Consider the following 18,752-nt stretch of genomic DNA (forward strand, 5'->3'; position numbering starts at 1 on the left):
CACCACATTACATATTTATAATCAGGAACTTAGCTATTGTTTGTTTGTTTTTAATTTCTAAATTGTTATTGTGCTGCTCACATTCAATGCATTGAGCCAGCCTCACAAAAGATGACCAAACAACTGTGCCCAGCAAGCCATGTTATAACAAATGTATCAGACAAATCTACTTTTGAATCATAAATCAATACCCCATTTATCCAAGGTAACAAACAATAAATGGCTCCTGAGCGTCCGGGCAGCAACAGCAACAGTATTTCCAAAGACAAACTTCATATTATTCCCCTCATCGCCTCTCCCAAAGAGGACAAGATTAGCTCATGATGTTAGTGAACAGCAGTATGTGAAAGGAATTCTATAAAAAATGCACAACATAAGGTTTTCTATATCGAACATAAATCATGGCTTTAAAAATGTTCCTGAATCCCTGCCACCTAGGGGAACCAACCAAACAGTTCTGGAGCAAGCCGCATCTTCTCTGTAACTAAACCAGTTTAAGCTAAACCAGATTCAACAGAAGCACATCTGAAAGTATGAACCCTCCCAGGGTACCCATTGTTCTTCGACACTGGTTAAAATGGTTATAAAATGCTGGGTGGATGCAAACAATGTTAAACACTTTTAAGCTGTGTCAACATCCTTAGCATAGTACAGAAGTTGTAAAAAGGACAGTGCTTTATTTATGGCATATTCAACCAGTGGGACACGTAGGGAAATCAGAACTTTTTGTGTACCAAATTTTAAAACCAGAGGCTAAAAGATCCATGTGCAAAAATGTACGTGTAATTGCACTGTTCTCATCACAAGCCCAAATTGGGCCTTGCACATACTAGGGTTGCCAAGTGTCTGGTTTTCGACCGGAACACCTGGTCGAAAAGGGACCCTGGTGGCTCCGGTCAGCACCGCTCAGGGCCTCCCAGAAGATTCAGGGGGCCTGGGGTCTTGCCGCCGAAGACCCGGCACTTCAGCGGTGGGTCCCAGGGTGGAAGGACCCCCCGCTGCCGAATTGCCGCAGAAGACCCGGAGTGGAAGAAGCTCCGGGGGTCCAGGCCCCACGAGAGTTTTCTGAGGCCTCCGGAGCAAGTGAAGGACCCCGCTCCAAGGGCCCCGAAAAACTCTCGTGGGGGCCCCTGCGGGGCCTGGGGCAAATTGCCCCACTTGCCCCCCTCTCTGGGCAGCCCTGGCACTGCTGACCTGGCCATTAAAAGTCCGGCTGGTGCGGGGCTGGCAGTCTCCCTGCCCAGCTCTGCACGGCAACATCTCCCTCAGCTACGAGGCGGAGGGATAGCCAAGGGGCTCCACATGCTGCCCCCGCCCCAAGCACCAGCTCTGCAGCTCCCATTGGCTGGGAATCGCAGCCAACAGGAGCTGCGGGGGCGGTGTCTATGGTTGGAGAAAGCACACAGAGACACTTGGCCATGCCTTCGCCTAGGAGCTGAGGAACATGTCCCCGCTTCTGGGAGCTGCGTGAGGTAAGTGCCATGCCAGGAGCCTGCACCCTGAACCCTCTCCTGCGCCCCAACCCCCTGCCGAAGCCCGCATTCCGAACACCCTTGCCCCAGCCGAGCCCCCTCCTGCACCCCAAACCCCTCATCCCCAACCCCACCCCAGAGCCCACACCCCCAGCAGGAGCCCTCACACCCACACCCTAACCCCCTGCTCCAGCCCAGAGCCCCCTCCCACACCCTGAACCCCTCATTTCTGGCCCCACCCTGGAGCCTGGATCCCAGCCCAGAGCCCCTACCCCTTCCCATACCCCAACCCCCGCCTCAACCTAGAGTCCCCTCCCACACTCTGAACCCCTTTGGCTTCATCCTCCAGCCTGGAGCCCCCTCCTGCACCCCAAACCCTTCATCCCTGGCCCCACCCCAGAACCTGCACCCCCAGCTGCATCCCTCACCCCCTCCCACATCCCAACACTGAGCCCCTTCCCGCACCCAAATTCCCTCCCAGAGCCCACACCCTGCACCACCTCCCGCACCCGAACCCCATGCCCCCGGCAAGAGCCCCTTCCTGCACCCCAAACTCCTCATCCCTGGCCCTACCCCAGAGCCCACACACCCAGCCCAGAGCCTGTACCCCCTCCAACACTCCAAACCCCTCGGCCTCACCCTGGAGCCCCCTCCTGCAGCCCAAACCCCTCATCCTCGGCCCCACCTCAGAGCCCACACTCCGAGCCGGAGCCCTCACTCCCAACCCCTTACCCCAGCCTGGCGAAAATGAGTGAGTGAAGGTGGGGGAGAGCGAACGACAGAGGGAGGGGGATGGAGTGAGTGGGGGCAAGGCCTTGGGGAAGGGGCAGGGCAAGGATGCTCAGTTTTCTGCGATTAGAAAGTTGGCAACCCTAGCACACACGAGTGCACGTTAAGAAATGAATCTGAATTAGCATGCTGGGAAATTACTTACTCTTTGAAACCCCCATTAAAAATAGACTTTTTCATATAGACAAGAATGAAAACAAACAGCATTTTAGCAAAATTAAAATATCTTTTTCTTTCACAGTTCAGTATGTAGCACTTTAAAAACAAATAATGAATCTGAACTTTTAGGTGGCCTCATTTTACCTGGGTAGTATTTTAAATGCCACCACACTGGTGCTTTGTGCCAGTACAGGTTTTCTGTACTGTATATGCATTCTGTCACTTGCCAGCTAAGATGTTCTCAAGTGGCTCTGGATTCACTCCTGCCAGAAAATTATAGAAGAAAATATTGATATCTTGTCATGAGACAAGGTTCCCTATATCCTTTAACATCTCTCCTTATCTTTATTCCCTGTGTCAGAAAAGGGTTATGCGCTACATGGGGAAACATGATTACAAAATCATGCAGTAAGGACCAGGTCAGAAAAATAAAGTGAATCTGAATGTGTGCCCCGTTAAACGTTGTCTATAGTTTGAAATTCTGTTCTTATTTCAGAGACCCCACATGTGTCATTAAACCCAGAAGATTAACTTACAGATAGGCAGAGGGACAAAGCCTGCTCACAAGATTTATATTTGTCCAACAGGTTCAGATAAGCATTAAAGCTTTGTAATTCAAACTAAACAGTGTGTTGTTACAGTATATATTCCAGTCGGAAAAAATGCCTCTAAGTATGGATTACCCTATATAAACAGCTCTAGAAGTCTTAGCTGCATTACAGTACCAATACCTGTGATAGCAGTCTCATCCCCCCAGGAGAATGGACATGTTTTTTTCTCTCTCTCTCTCTCTCTCTCTCTGCATCTGACTATAGAATAGATATATCTTGGTGTATGCTTTCCTGGCTTTAGATACTCCGTTAAGTTTGCTCCACCACTAAATATCCATGGTCATTTTTGTTCAATAAGGGAAATTATGAACCACTTGCTTTCCTGTTAGATAAAATTAGATTTCTTACTGAAATAGAAAATCTTTTCAAGGATAGCCTTTGTCCCTTATTTTATTAAAATATATTTATAAACAGAATCAAATAGTGATTCTTGTTTGCTAGATTTGAAATTGTCTGCACTGCCATTTCCAAGTTAACTTTTTCAGCTTGTTTTTTGTTGCAGCCTTACATTTTAACAAAATGCCCAGAAAGTCTGCTTGAAACTAATATCCAACATTTGAATTTGCAAAAATGTGTCTATAACTTAATCTGACTTTGACCTTCACTAATTTCATCTACTTTTGAACAAGATTAATGTAATTAATAATAACTTTAAATGACAACATACCTATAAATATTATTTAAATTCCTAACAGAGGGCTTTATATTTTTTGTCAAAGAAATATACAGGCAGGCTTAATTTAACAAAAGAACCACATTAAGTAACTTACTGCCTATTCTTAGTTTTCTTACCCATGATGACATTAAATCTCAATACGATTTTCTCTCTCACTAAAAGTTCACAGAGTACAAATGCATCACATTAGCAAATGTAAACCAATAAGCTATGCTAAAATCTATCAAAATTTATATTCTGAACATTCCAAAATATATGGACCATTTGGGACTAATTGCCCTTACTTAAATGAATAGGGCCACCTAACATTTATCCATGCACCAAACTCCATATGCAAAGTTGTCAACTGTAACTCTGATCAAATATTCTTACCACTTCAAAATTTCCCTCGCTTAAATAGGAAAAGTGAACTTCCATTTATTTTTGAAAGTTTACTGTTCTATTCATAACAACTTATTAAAGACTTAACAGTATGTTCTATAAACAGTTGTTGTAACACTCTCTCTTTCTGGATAACGCACTGAAGTTAAATATTTTGTATTAACCCATATCCAATCTTAATATTTAGCAGTTTTCTTTCTTACTAATTAAGCTGCTATCTGTATAAACAAAAATCAATATTTGATTTCTTCTATGAGCCTGTATTGGCCACTTTGCAAACTTGATTCATTTGCACATAAATGCTCTGGAAGGCAAATTGAATCAACTAATATACGTACATGCACAGACTTTTTGTCAAAGATATTATGCACTTAAGATGAATTCAGTATAAATCACCATCCTAGCCACACAATTAAATACTATAAGCTTCCTTAACCCTCAGCTCAGACTTTTCTAATCTCCAAAAGAAAGCAAAGCCAGATGGCCAAGAACAACTGCTAAGAACCACATAGGGCCACGGAAAATACCTGAAGTTCTTACCAATATAGTGAAAAATACCTTCTGTTTCAAGTTGCCCATATAGAGCAGGATGCATCTTTTTCAAAGCAATCAATGCATCCCACATTATAGGCTAGTTAATCCACCTGGTACTAAATTAAGAAGTGCATTTTCTTGTCAAGGGTACAGATGACTAAGATGCTATACATTTAACACAATTCTTGATGTGGCGATTGAAATGATCATCTGCAGAAACAATGTACCACCTGTTCACCAAGGCCAACACAGAGATGGTACATTTAGGTATGTGACAGTGCAAACTGTATTCTAACCATTGCATCTGTAGCATCTTCAGATGGGTACCCTTTGAGCCAGGCCAGTGGTTTAGGGGCAACACAACTGGCTGCCAGATGGGGGGATCTCAGATTAGCTAGGTCTCAGGCTTGGCCCCTCGTTGCCAGGTTGTGAATGGCGAAAGGAGCCACTGGCCTCATTTCCTGGGTGACTGCTCAAGAGCAGGACTGATGGGACTTAAAAGGGAACACTGCCCAGAGCTCCTTAGCTAGAAGGACCCAGCATTTGAAGATGGTATGTAGGACGAGAGACCCCAACAGATATCACTTGCGAAACATACAGGAATGAAGTACCACTGACTTCTAAATAACCCCTATCTACTGCATTTTGTTGACAATGCTTAGTACACAGAAAAAATCAAATAGGTTTTCTGCACTGCAGAACCACAACAGCATGCCATACAAATTCATATGTTGTACTACTCATTAATAGGATAATTCAACAGACAGCGGGTAGACTGGCACCTGATTGCAGGCTCCCTGAAACATAATTTGTCAGTTTCAATTTAGACTTATCCAAATAAACTCATGAAATATTGTCTCTTCCACTTGCCAGGAGAGAGGATATTGATTTAAGGTGTACGCCTTCCATCTCTGGAGACTCAGATTCACATTTTAGGTTAAGTCACAGGATCAGACTGGTTTGGTGGTCTACAATGAGCCCTTTGAGGAAAACACTCCACATCACAAAGCCACCACAACAGTCTTGAACAAGTTGGCAGCCACTGCTCATGAAAAGCCCTGAACTTCATGGGTTTAGACTGTGTATTGGCAGAGCTGTGTGGGGACATATAACTGCAGCAGCAGGGGCTGTTATAGTTTCAAAATTAAATGCACTGGCAGAGTTGGGGGGACAAGAGTTTTGAACTGCAGTAATAGGGTGTGTCATAGGGCAGGACGGAGGTGCACTGACAGATCTGGTAGGAGAGGCTTGAAATAGCAAGGGGGTTGCCGGGGGGGATTGAAGGGCATTGGTAGAGCTGTGTGGGGAGCCCAGGGCTGGAACAGCAGAGATTGCTGAAGATCGGTGTTAAGGAACATTGGCAAAGCTGGGATGGCACCCAAGACACCTAACACGGTAGGTCAGATCAAGACCAATGTGCAACATCAAAATCAGGCAGACACCTGCCCATAGCATCCTTTATCTAACTGACCCAGAACTTTACAAAATATACACAACTTTCCTCTGAGTGCAGCAAAGGACAAAAGGATGAAACGTTCTGGTTAAAAGTAATCAACACTCAATAGTAGCATTCAGTGGTACCGCAGCCCACTGAAAATAACAGACGGACGCACAAGAGTCTCAGAGCTTCAGTCTAACACAACTGATGTTTTTGTAAAAAGGGGGAGCTTTCGAACAGTTTCTACAACACAAATGGAGCCAACTCCTGTTGCGAACAACTCTGAAAACCTGCTAGTTTGTATTCAGCACTTCTCTAAAATCCCACAGATTCATCATTCTACACCAACGTTTACATTCTGAGTAGTCAGGCTCAGACAAACAGCATCTCAGAACAATTGATAGAGTTACCATGATGAATACAGAGACAAAGATTAATAAGAAAAGAAAAAGAAAAATGGTGTAAACCAAGGAAGAAGAGAAAGATTTTCAGGCAAGAGTTCAGATAAGAGGGAAAGTTGATGAGGTGCAGAGGTACAGGAAGGCTGTCCCAGGTAGTAGGAGCTGCAGAGCAAGTCTTGGCCCCAGCAATGATGAGACTGTATGGAGAGACAGAGAAGAGCCCAGTGGTGGATGAGAAGGGGAATCAAAAAGTTGAGCAGAGAGAGAAGGTCTGCAATAGGATGGAGTGAGTTCATGAAGGGACGACACAAAAAGGGTCACTGGAAAGTTGGGGGGGAAATAGCAAGGAGAGCAACTAAAAAGATACAACAACAGAGTTTTAAGACCTAACTATGGACAACCTAGAAAAATGTTACTTGGGAAGGAGATGAAATAGAGATCTAATACTATTATACTGTGTGAAGTTTGGAGGGATACCTAAGGACTGATCACATAGAACAAGAGCAATAAGACCAGGAGTAACGTACTCTAAGGCTACATCTACACTACGGGGGGGGGTCGATTTAAGATACGCAAATTCAGCTACGTGAATAGCGTAGCTGAATTCGACGTATCGCAGCCGACTTACCCCGCTGTGAGGACGGCGGCAAAATCGACCTCTGCGGCTTCCCGTCGATGGCGCTTACTCCCACCTCCGCTGGTGGAGTAAGAGCATCGATTCGGGAATCGATTGGGACGCGATAAATTGATCCCCGAGAGGTCGATTTCTACCCGCCGATTCAGGCGGGTAGTGTAGACCCAGCCATAGACTCATAGACTTTAAAGTCAGAAGGGACCATCATGATCATCTAGTGCAGGGGTAGGCAACCTATGGCATGGGTGCCGAAGGCGGCACGCAAGCTTATTTTCAGTGGCACTCACACTGCCCGGGTCCTGGTCACCGGTCCGGGGGGCTCTGCATTTTAATTTAATTTTAAATGAAGCTTCTTAAAAGTTTTAAAAACCTTATTTACTTTACCTACAATAAGAGTTTAGTTATGTATTACAGACTTCTAGAAAGAGACCTTCTAAAAAAGTTAAAATGTATTACCAGCACGCAAAACCTTAAATTAGAGTGACTAAATGAAGACTCGGCACATCACTTCTGAAAGGCTGCTGACCCCTGATCTAGTGTGATGTCTTGCACATTGCAGACCACAGAACCTCACTCACCCACTCCTGTAATAGACCCCTAACCGCTGGCTGAGTTATTGAAGTCCTCATATCATGATTTAAAGACTTCAAGTTACAGAGACTCCATCATTTACACTAGTTTAACCTGCAAGTGACCCATGCCACAGGCGGCAGAGGAAGGCGAAAAACCCCGAGGGTCTCTAGCAATCTGACTTAAGAGAAAATTCCTTCCCAACCCCAAAGATGGTGATCAGTTAGATCCTGGGCATGTGGGCAAGACCCATCAGCCAGACACCTGGGAAAGAATTCTCTGTAGTAACTCAGAACCCTCCCCATTCAGTGTCCCATTTACTAAAAACTAATGGCAATACTTAGCATAGGAAAATATTTCTAAGGAGTCAGAGTAATGCAGTATTGGCATGAACGGCCCAGTCTGGTAACAAGTTTATATCTTAACAGGGATTCCAGAAAGAAGTGAGGCAAATTTCTGGTAGGATTCATGTAGTGAAAAATCATGAATGATGTTCTTGAGTGACCCCTTGCAGCCCCAACCTTCTGTGAAACCTGCTCAGAAGATTCTCTGTCAGATTCCCACACCTTCCATGATGGAAATGTTTCAGTACATTACTACTGAAGCTCACTGGTGCATGAGTCGTCCAGTGCCCTATGAGGTCTCCCATTCCCTTCGGCTGCTAAAAGTTATTTCAGTAAGTGGGTCAGCTAAACAGAAAAGCCGGTGGCTAAGGCAGAGACACGGCTCTTAATTTCAATGTTGACTTCTCCACTGCAGAAATATCTATCCAAATTGGACTTTTAATATCCTTCTACCTTAAAAATAAACCACCAAACTACATTTTCATTTACCTCTGAGGTATGTTTTTTATTTCTGAATTATAACCTTGAATTTTTTTAAGTTCAAAGACATTAATATTATAATTGCTTTTCCTAATCATCACAAAACTGCTGACCTTTAATTCTGATAAAACAATTTTGTATTGTGCTCTATTGAAACCTACTTGACATTTCAATTTGCTTGCATTTCCCCCCCAATACTGTCCAAACGGGGATGCCTAGTAGCTGGCTGACTTCACACCCTTGTTTTTCAAGTGTACATGACATTAGTTTGCTCAAAGTAGTAGTTACACTTTGAATCTGCTTGCTGAAGCATTGTTACATCTCCTCACGCTCCCTAGCTGATAGAGGAAAATCAATTTTGATCCCTCAAAAGCAAGAGCTAGTCTCCAATTTAACACACCAATTTGGACAACTGCGACTGAAACTGAATCAGGAGTCATTTGTCATTCCAGTCATTTTACATTTGTGCTGACACATTAAGGACTATAATATATGTATATTTTTAAAAGGTGGAAAAAATGAGACTAAACTTCATTCAATTTGAAAAGCAGTTTGTCAATTACATTAGAAAAGTAGGGAAGATTGATGGGGACACAAAAACATAATTCAGGTTTAAATTAACCTGCAACTTAAAGCAGCACAAGGCATTATAAAAGAATGTAAAAGATTCCATTAAAAACTGATTTGTATCGTTTTAAATGGTAAATAGGTTCTGCCCTTCTTTAATTTATCCTGGTCAAAACACATGAATTAAAAGACTCCAGTTTTAATAATCTGTAATCAAAGTAGAGTAATAGGAAGGTAAAATCTGTAGGAAACATGTACATTTTCCCATAGGGCACAGATTTAGCACTGTAAATATTCCATGCAGGTACAAGAGAGGGGAAGAAAAAAAAGCTTACGGTAGTGCTGAAAAGATGCACTGTGCACATAATGCAGTAGTACAGAGAACTCTAACAAATGAAGGCAATTGAAAAAAAGGCAGTACTCACCCAAAACATTAAATTGAAAAGGAACATCATGTATTTCAAACAACACAGGCAGCCTCTTGCCATGTTGCACTTCTTAAATTCTAAAAGGAAAACAAAAGATAGATCCAGGTAAAACACCACATATTTGCTGCCTTTGGGAGCATTGTATTTGTCACTTTTTATGCCAGTCCCAGTTCCAATGCCGGTCCCTGTTCCAGCCCTGGTGTGGCTCTGTGTGCGTGATCCAGCAGTGCCGTAAAAAGCTCCAGCAGTAAAACCTCGACCAAACTGCCTGCCTGAGGTAGAAGGTTTAGCAAAGTCCGAGTCCTTGCTATCCAAAGATGGACTACGGTGAATTGAAGAATCCTCACTACTTGATTTCTCCATGATCTCTCTTTTCACAGTTGTCAGATTTAATGTCTAGCATCTCTCAGCATTAAACACAGTGTCTTGTGAACGCCACAGTCATACAAGGATGATTTTTCTTTATCTTAATAAACAAATCACATAGCCACTGTAGAATTTATTGCAATATTCCCCGCATTGCTGCTTTTTTGTCCTTTTTCTTTTTTATACCAAAGTAAGCTGTACAATAGGTATCTGCAGCTTTGATTTATGCACCAGCATCCCATGCAGGAACAATCTCATGACGTCTTGACGAATTGGTTATGAATAACTTAGCTTTTTATTTAAAATACCATAAACTCTTTCTTCCCACTCTTAGTCCTCTGATCTACAGACAGCAGATGGTCCTTATATCCATTTCCAAAAGGGCAGTCCAGTACATGTGGAAGACTTTCTCCAGCCTGAGCACTTTTCTTGCTCTCTCAGCTCTCTTCTCTGCCTCACTCTGACTGCTTCTCACATGCTGTTCTTTTTTTTTTTTTAACCCGTTTGCAGTATCTCATTCAGTAATCAGCTATTGGAGCTCACTCTCAGTGTTGCACTGCTGTTGATGTGAAATCATCAGCAACTGCAACCACTGGGCATTTCCCACAGAAATCCCTGACCTAACTATCAAGTAATACATCCACTCTCTGGATAGCCCTTCCCCTCTACTTTACATCTAGCCAATTAGAACAAGCCTTCCCCCAAGGCATGCCTCCATGACATAATATCTTTAATAGGATTAGTATTACTCTTTGACTATACAAGTGCACAACAGAAAATCTCTTTAAATGTCAAGTACTGTTTAGCTGTTTATGGGCAAGAATCATGAGGTAATGATACTCCTTTAATGTAATAAAAGGCTGTAAAAGTAAGGATTAGATACACAGAAGTTAACAAACCCCCAATGAAATTAACGGTAACCATATACTTTTACATTTTTTGCCGCTTAAATGAATGGCATGGGACAAGCAACTGGAACCGGCTAGCACCTAGTGTTTGTCTAATAGGCACATTTCTCAGTTATACACGCACATAGTATGACGCCATCAACTGTGATATAATTAACCATAACATGAAACACAGAGCTGCTATCTTTTTACAGGGTAATCAATCAATCCTAAATCTCCTGAATGTTACAGTATCTGAGCCTGCAGCTATTTACACACTATTTAACTGGTATGTCAGAGATTACTCTAGCACAGCGGCTCTCAACGTTTCCAGACTACTGTACCCCTTTCTGGAGTCTGACTTGTCTTGCATAATCCCAAGTTTCACCTCGCTTAACAACTACTTGCTTACCAAATCAGACATAAAAATATAAAAGTGTCACAGCATGCTGTTACTGAACAATTGCTTACTTTCTCATTTTTACCACATAATTATAAAATAAATCAATTGGAATATAAATATTGTACTTACATTTCAGGGTATAGTATATAGAGCAGAATAAACAACTCTTATTAAATTTTAGTTTGTACCAATTTCACTAGTGCTTTTTATGTCGCCTGTTGTAAAACTAGGCAAATATCTAGATGAGTTGATGTTCCCCTGGAAGACCTCTGCATGCCCCCAGGGATACGCGTACTGCTGATTGAGAACCATTGCTCTAGCATACATTATTCTCTCAGACTTCTTTCATTATAGATAATGTCTGTGAACTACAAACTCTGACCTGAATGCTCTATTCCTTTCTAGACAGCAACAATTCTCACACTCAGCAATGCAATGCCTCACAGCATGACTCTACAACACAAGTGGGATAATGATATCAAGACTTCCTATAACAGATACTGTGTCAGCTTTCCCATGTTATCTGAAAAACCTACACTAAGCGGACTCCCGTGGAGCATGTGGAGTTTTCTGGGTTTGCTTGGTGTTTTAAAACTGGTTTCACATTAGCTGTGCATGTTCATAAACTGGCATAAGAGCACCAATAACTGTGAAAAGGAACTGTCCACACAAAAGATAGAAATCCATGCAAGAAAAAGAACGGTTACTTACCTTCTGTAACTGGTGTTCTTCGAGATGTGTTGTTCACGTCCATTACACATTAGGTGTATGCGCGCCGCGTGCACGGACGTCGGAAACTTTTTCCCTTAGCGGCTCCCGTCGGGCCGGCAGGGCCCCCTCCTTCCCGCCAGAGCGGCGCCCCGCTCCAGGGTATATATATCCCTGCCGACCCGACCCCTCCGGTTCCTTCTTGCCGGAGACTCCGACAGAGGGGAAGGAGGGTGGGAAGTGTAATGGACGTGAACAACACATCTCGAAGAACAACAGTTACAGAAGGTAAGTAACCGTTCTTTCTTCTTCGAGTGATTGTTCACGTCCATTACACATTAGGTGATTCCCAAGCTTACCATTGGAGGTGGGTAGGAGTCAAGGTACAACTGACTGTAGCACAGCCCGTCCGACCATCGCGTCCTCTCTGGTCTGATGATGGATCGCGTAGTGGGCTGTGAACATATGCACGGACGACCAGGTGGCCGCTTTACAGATCTCCTGGATAGGGACCTGTGCCAAGAAGGCCGTTGAGGACGCTTGGGCCCTAGTCGAGTGGGCCCGGATCTCTGGGGCCGGAACATTGGCGAGCTCATAACACGTGCGTATACAATGCACAATCCACGCCGACAAGCGCTGTGTCGAGATAGGCAAGCCTTTCATACGTTCCGCAATGGCAATGAACAGCTGAGGTGTTCTGCGGAACGACCTGGTCCGTTCCAGGTAGAATGCCAATGCCCTTCGAACATCAAGGGTATGTAGGCTGCGGTGATGAGGGTCCATATGGGGTTTAGGGAAGAACACCGGTAGACAAATGTCCTGTCCCATGTGAAACTGCGATACCACTTTCGGGAGGAATTTGGGGTGCGGCCTCAGCTGCACCTTATCCTTATGAAAAACTGTATAAGGGGGTTCTGAAGTGAGGGCCCTCAATTCCGATACCCTCCTGGCTGATGTGATGGCCACGAGAAACGCCACCTTCCACGAGAGGTGCATGAGGGAGCAAGTGGCTAGGGGTTCAAAGGGGGGTCCCATGAGCTTTGTTAGGACTAGGTTCAGACTCCACGCAGGGACAGGCGGGCGCGAGTAGGGAAACACCCTCTCCAGCCCCTTGAGGAATCGGGCCACTGTGGGGTTGGAGAACACTGACACTCCCAACTCTCCCGGATGGAAAGCCGAAATGGTGGCTAAATGCACTCTAATCGAGGCGGGCGCAAGCCCTTGATGCTTGAGGTGCAGTAAGTAGTCCAGGATCGACGGAACTGAGGCCTGTAAAGGCTGTATGTGCTGAGGCTCGCACCAGTGGGAGAACCTTTTCCATTTGGCCAGGTAGGTCGCTCGTGTAGAGGGCTTCCTACTACTAAGGAGGATTTGTTGAACCTGGTGAGAGCACCTGTGTTCTGCATTGTTCAGCCAGAGAGATACCACGCCGTGAGATGTAGCGAAGACAGGTTCAGGTGGAGCAGGCGACCCTTGTCTTGTGTGACTAGGTCGCGATGGAGGGGGAGGGTGATCGGGTCGGCTATGGACAATTCCAGCAGGGTCGTGAACCAATGCTGGCGTGGCCAGGCCGGGGCGATGAGTATAACTGTCGCCCTGTCCCTGCAGGTCTTGAGGAGGACCTTGTGTAAGAGCAGGAAACGGAGGGAAGGCATACCTCAGGCTCCCTCCCCATGGGATCGTGAAGGCATCTGCTAATGATCCCGGGCTGAGGTTCTGGAATGAGCAGAACTGAGGGCATTGACTGTTGTCCTTGGTGGCGAACAGATCCACCCGGGGAAAGCCCCACCTCCGGAAGATTGAATACAGGACGTCTCGCCTCAACGTCCATTCGTGCATTCGGTAGGATCGGCTGAGGCGGTCCGCTAAGCCGTTTTGGATCCCCGGAAGATACGTTGCGATGAGGTGGATCGCATGGGCTATACAAAAGTCCCATAATTGGAGTGCCTCGCGACAGAGGGGAGAAGACCGGGACCCGCCCTGCTTGTTTATATAGAACATGGCGGTAGTGTTGTCCGTCAGGACTGCCACGCTGTGACCTTCTATGGTGGCGTGGAAGGTCTGACAGGCGAGGCGAACCGCTCTTAGCTCGTTTAGATTGATGTGAAGCAGTTTGTCTTCTCTGGACCACAGCCCTTAGGTCCGCAGTTCCCCCAGATGCGCCCCCCAACCCAGGTCCGATGCATCTGTTACTAACGTCAGAGTGGGCTGTGGGGCAGCGAAGGGGATCCCTTCGCAGACCTGCTGTTGATCGAGCCACCAGCGGAGCTAGCCCAACACCTGATCTGGGATCGTCACCACTCGATCCAAGGGGTCTCTGTTGGGGCGGTATGTTTGGGCAAACCACAACTGCAAAGGCCAGAGCCTTAGGCGGGCATGTCTGACCACATGTGTGCAGGCTGCCATGTGTCCCAGGAGCTACATGCAACACCTTGCCGTTGTCGTGGGGAATTTTTGGACTGAGCTTACAGCCCTCTGAACTGTCAGGAACCGTGACTCTGGGAGGCTTGCCCGCGCGGTCACCGAGTCCAGGGTTGCACCTATGAAGTCCAGTCTCTGTGTGGGGACTAACGTGGACTTGGGCACATTGACCAGGAGGCCGAGTCTGTCGAACATCTGCAAGGCCAGCGTCACGTGAGATCGGACCTCGACCTCCGACCTGCCCGCGAGATGCCAGTTGTCCAAGTACGGGAACACACTCATCCTTCTCTTCCGAAGGAAGGCTGCTACCACGGACATGCATTTCGTGAATACTCGTGGTGCTGATGCCAGGCCAAAAGGCAGGACCGTAAATTGGAAATGGCACTGGTTGATAATGAAGCGCAGGAACCGCCTGTGGGCCGGATTGATAGCGATGTGAAAGTAGGCATCTTTCATATCGAGGGCAGCGTACCAATCCCCCGGATCCAGGGATGGGATAATAGTTCCGAGGGAGACCATACGGAAGCGCGCTCTGATCAGAAACTTGTTTAGGTCGCGCAGGTCCAAGATAGGACGGAGGCTCCCTTTTGCCTTGGGAATCAGGAAGTATCTGGAGTAGAATCCTTTTCCCCTTAGGTCCGGTGGGACCTCTTCCACTGCTCCTGCTGCGAGAAGGGTCTGTACCTCCTGCATGAGAAGTTGCTCGTGAGAGGGGTCCCTGAAGAGGGACGGGGAAGGGGGATGGCAGGGAGGGGGTGAGGAAAACTGGAGGGTATAGCCCGCCTTCACTGTGCGCAGGACCCAGCGGTCCGATGTTATGCGCAACCATGCCCGGTAGAAATGGGACAGGCGGTCCTCGAAACTTGGAGGAGGATCCGGTATGGAATGTGGTACGCTGTCCTCGGGCGTAGCTTCAAAAGCCTGGTTTGTTCCCTGGCTGCGGCTTGCCCTGGCCGTGACCTTGGCCCTGGTTAGGCGTAGTGTTACGTCTCCGCCTGTTATCCCTGCCACGACGGCGGTACGGTTCGTGCCGAGGGCGAGGGTGGTACTGCCTCTGTGGTGGCTGAGGTTTAAAGGGCTTGCGCTGTGTCACCGGGGTATGCACACCCAACGACTTAAGGGTTGCTCGCGAGTCCTTAAGGCTATGTAGCCTGGCGTCCATTTGGTCGGAGAACAAGCCCGAACCTTCAAACGGGAGGTCCTGCAGTGTGGTCTGCACCTCTAGCGGAAGGCCTGAAGCCTGTAACCATGCCGAACGTCTCATCACTACCCCTGAGGCAATTGTTCTAGCCGCTGCGTCGGCTGAGTCGAGGGAGGCCTGCAATGAGGTCTTGGCCACCGCCATCCCCTCGTCCACCAGGGCCGTGAACTCAGGATGCGCGTCCGGTGGTAGGGAGTCCTTAAACTTGGAGACTGATGCCCAAGAGTTAAAATTGTGTCTATTTAGAATCGCCTGCTGATTAGCGATCCTCAGCTGAAGGCCCCCAGATGAATAGACTTTCCTCCCGAACAAGTCTAATCGCTTAGCTTCCTTGCCCTTGGGCGCAGGAGCTTGCTGGCCATAACGCTCTCGCTCGTTGACCGCCGAGACCACCAGCGAACAAGGAGACGGGTGTAAAAAGAGGAAGTCAAATCCTCTAGATGGGGCGAAGTATTTCCTCTCCACGCCTCTTGCAGTTGGTGCACTGGAGGCCGGCGTTTGCCACACCGTCTTATAGTTGGACTGGACTGTCCGTATAATCGGGAGAGCGACTCTGGAGGGCCCCTCCGGGCTCAGGATATCGACCATGGGGTCCTCCTGTTCTACAGTCTCCTCCGCTTGCAAGCCCAGATTGAGGGCTACCCGACGAAGCAGGTCTTGGTGCGCCCGATGGTCAATCGGGGGAGGGCCAGACACCGTCGTGCCCGCTACTGCCTCGTCCGGCGAGGAGGAAGAGGTCGGGGCCTTCTGCCCATCCTCATCTTCCTGCAACCCGGCATCGACCGGTTGCTCCTCTGGGGCCTGACCCACAGTATGGGACTGGGACGGTACCATGCTCGGTGCCGAGTCCCCTCCCTCCCGCTCCTGCGGTCTAGAGACCATTGCCTCCTTATGCGATGGCGGGCGGTACCGCGGGGAGCGGGATCGGCACCCTGATGGCCCGGATCTCGAGGTCCTAGATGGGGGCCCTTGCTGGTGGTAGGCCCAGGGTGTCCAGAATGGCCATTGGCTCGGTTGGCCCCACTGGGGATGGCCACAGGCTTCGTAGTCCCTGCTAGCCTGCGCCCTATGGGCATACCCGCCGTACCGGCCCGAGTCAGTCTCCGAGACCACGGACGGTGATCTGGAAGGCCACGGCGGAGCCGTAGGACGGTGCCGGTCCGGGTTTGGGGAGTAGCGCCTCCGCGACCAGGATCTGGAGCAACGTCTCGCCGACCTGGACCTGGATCGGGACCGGTGATCGCGGGACTGGGAACGACTACGGCTGGTCGGCCTCGGGTAACGTACCGCCGACGCCTCGCGGTGCCGACTCGTGCTTGGTTGCTGAGTCGGTGCCGACCGCTTGTTGAAGCCCGACTGCTGCGGTGCTTTCTGTGCCGAGGGCAACCGGAAGTCCACCGAGGCGGAGCTCGACCGGGACCGGTGCCCTGAACGGTGCCGAGACGGCGACCGTGATGGGCGCACCATCGCCGGCTTGCCTCTGTGTGGCAGCTTCGGCGGAGCGTCCTCAGTACGTGTAGGGGCCTCAACGGACAATGCAATAAGGTCCTTAGCTGCCTCAAATGTGTCCGGAGTGGAGGGCTGTTCCAAGAGCTCCTCCAGCCCTTCATCCTCACTCGACGCGCCTATCCCGGGGCTCGACGGGCCTTTCGGCGCCGGAGCCACTACCGGGGTCTGTGCCGGGGCCGTGCCGGCCTTAGGCGCACTCGAGGTCTTCACCGGCGCTGCCCTCTTATGCGGGGAGCATCCTCGGGCCTTGGGTTGGCCCTTCGATTTTGCCGGTGAAGACGACCGGTGTCGTACATGCCCCCGTTGGGTTGGTGCCGTGGGCTTCGGGTGACCCGCCGGCGCCGGTTCCCGCACCGATGCCGGGGTGCTCCGCACTGAGGCAGACGGTGCCACCAAAGTGGAGGGCTGCAACGCCGTCTCCATGAGCAGCTGCTTGAGGCGAAAGTCTCTTTCTTTCTTAGTTCTGGGCTTAAAGGCCTTGCAGATCTTGCAGCGCTCTTTCTGATGAGCTTCCCCCAGGCAGCGGAGACACGAGTCGTGGGGGTCGCTCAATGGCATAGGCTTGCGGCACATGGCACAAGCCTTGAAGCCTTGGGTGTGCGGCATGCCCCGCCGCCCAGGGCCGGTGCCGGGGTTGACCAAGCAACCACAGCAGGAACTTTAAGTACCTAATGAGCTGTTAACTAATAAGCTCAACACTACTACTAAATAACTGATAACTGTTTGCTAAATAACACTAATGACTATGCTAAGGGACACTCTCAGACGAGAGACAGAGTTGTTCCAACGCCGCCACGGACGGTAAGAAGGAACTGGAGGGGTCGGGTCGGCAGGGATATATATACCCTGGAGCGGGGCGCCGCTCTGGCGGGAAGGAGGGGGCCCTGCCGGCCCGACGGGAGCTGCTAAGGGAAAAAGTTTCCGACGTCCGTGCACGCGGCGCGCGTACACCTAATGTGTAATGGACGTGAACAATCACTCGAAGAAGAACCTATGTTAACAGACCATTAAGTTTGCATAGTGAAGCACTCAAGCCAGGAAATGCAAAAAACACACTACAACACAGCCTGTAATTATGTGAGAAAATATTGAGAAAATAATAGGGCTGTGTATTAATCGCAGTCAACTCACGCAATTAACTCAAAAAAATTAATCAGGATTAAAAAATTAATTTCGATTAATCGCAGTTTTAATCACACTGTTAAACAATAGAATACCAATTGAAATTTATTAAATATTTTGGATGTTTTTCTACATTTTCATATATATTGCATTCTGTGTTGAAATTGAAATCAAAGTGTATATTATTCTTGATTATAAATATTTGCACTGTAAAAGATAAACAAAAGAAATAGTATTTTTTAATTCACCTCATACAAGTGCTGTAGTGCAATTTCTGTGTGGTGAAAGTGCAACTTACAAATATAGATTTTTTTTGTTACATAACTGCACTCAAAAACAAAACAATGTAAAACGTCAGAGCCTACAAGTCCACTCAGTCCTACTTCTTGTTCAGCCAAACGTGAAGACAAACACGTTTGTTTACATTTACAGGAGATAGTGCTGCCCTCTACTTATTTACAATGGCATCAGAAAGTGAGAACAGGTCTTTGCATGGCACTTTTGTAGCTGGCATTGCAAGGTATTTACATGCCAGATATGCTAAACATTCATATGCTCCTTCATGCTTTGGCCACCATTCCAGAGGACATGCTTCCATGCTGATGACGCTCGTTAAAAAAAATAATGCGTTAATTAAATTTATGACTGAAC

General features: G+C 47.5%; 1 protein-coding gene across 6 annotated transcripts in view; it reads right to left on the reverse strand.

Moving 5' to 3' along the window:
- Positions 1–18,752, reverse strand: part of TSPAN9 (tetraspanin 9) — a 277,123-nt gene that overhangs the window by 132,731 nt on the left and 125,640 nt on the right. For 5 of the 6 annotated variants that reach the window (XM_065584179.1, XM_024109994.3, XM_065584167.1 and 2 more), the window contains one exon: positions 9,482–9,561. In XM_065584179.1, coding sequence (XP_065440251.1) covers positions 9,482–9,561 — 80 coding nt within the window. Of the gene's footprint in view, positions 1–9,481; positions 9,986–18,752 lie in introns of those variants that run through there. The other variant, XM_008173397.4, reaches the window with a different exon arrangement.

Source organism: Chrysemys picta, chromosome 1 (assembly GCF_011386835.1).
Source record: "Chrysemys picta bellii isolate R12L10 chromosome 1, ASM1138683v2, whole genome shotgun sequence".
Lineage (NCBI taxonomy): Eukaryota > Metazoa > Chordata > Testudines > Emydidae > Chrysemys > Chrysemys picta.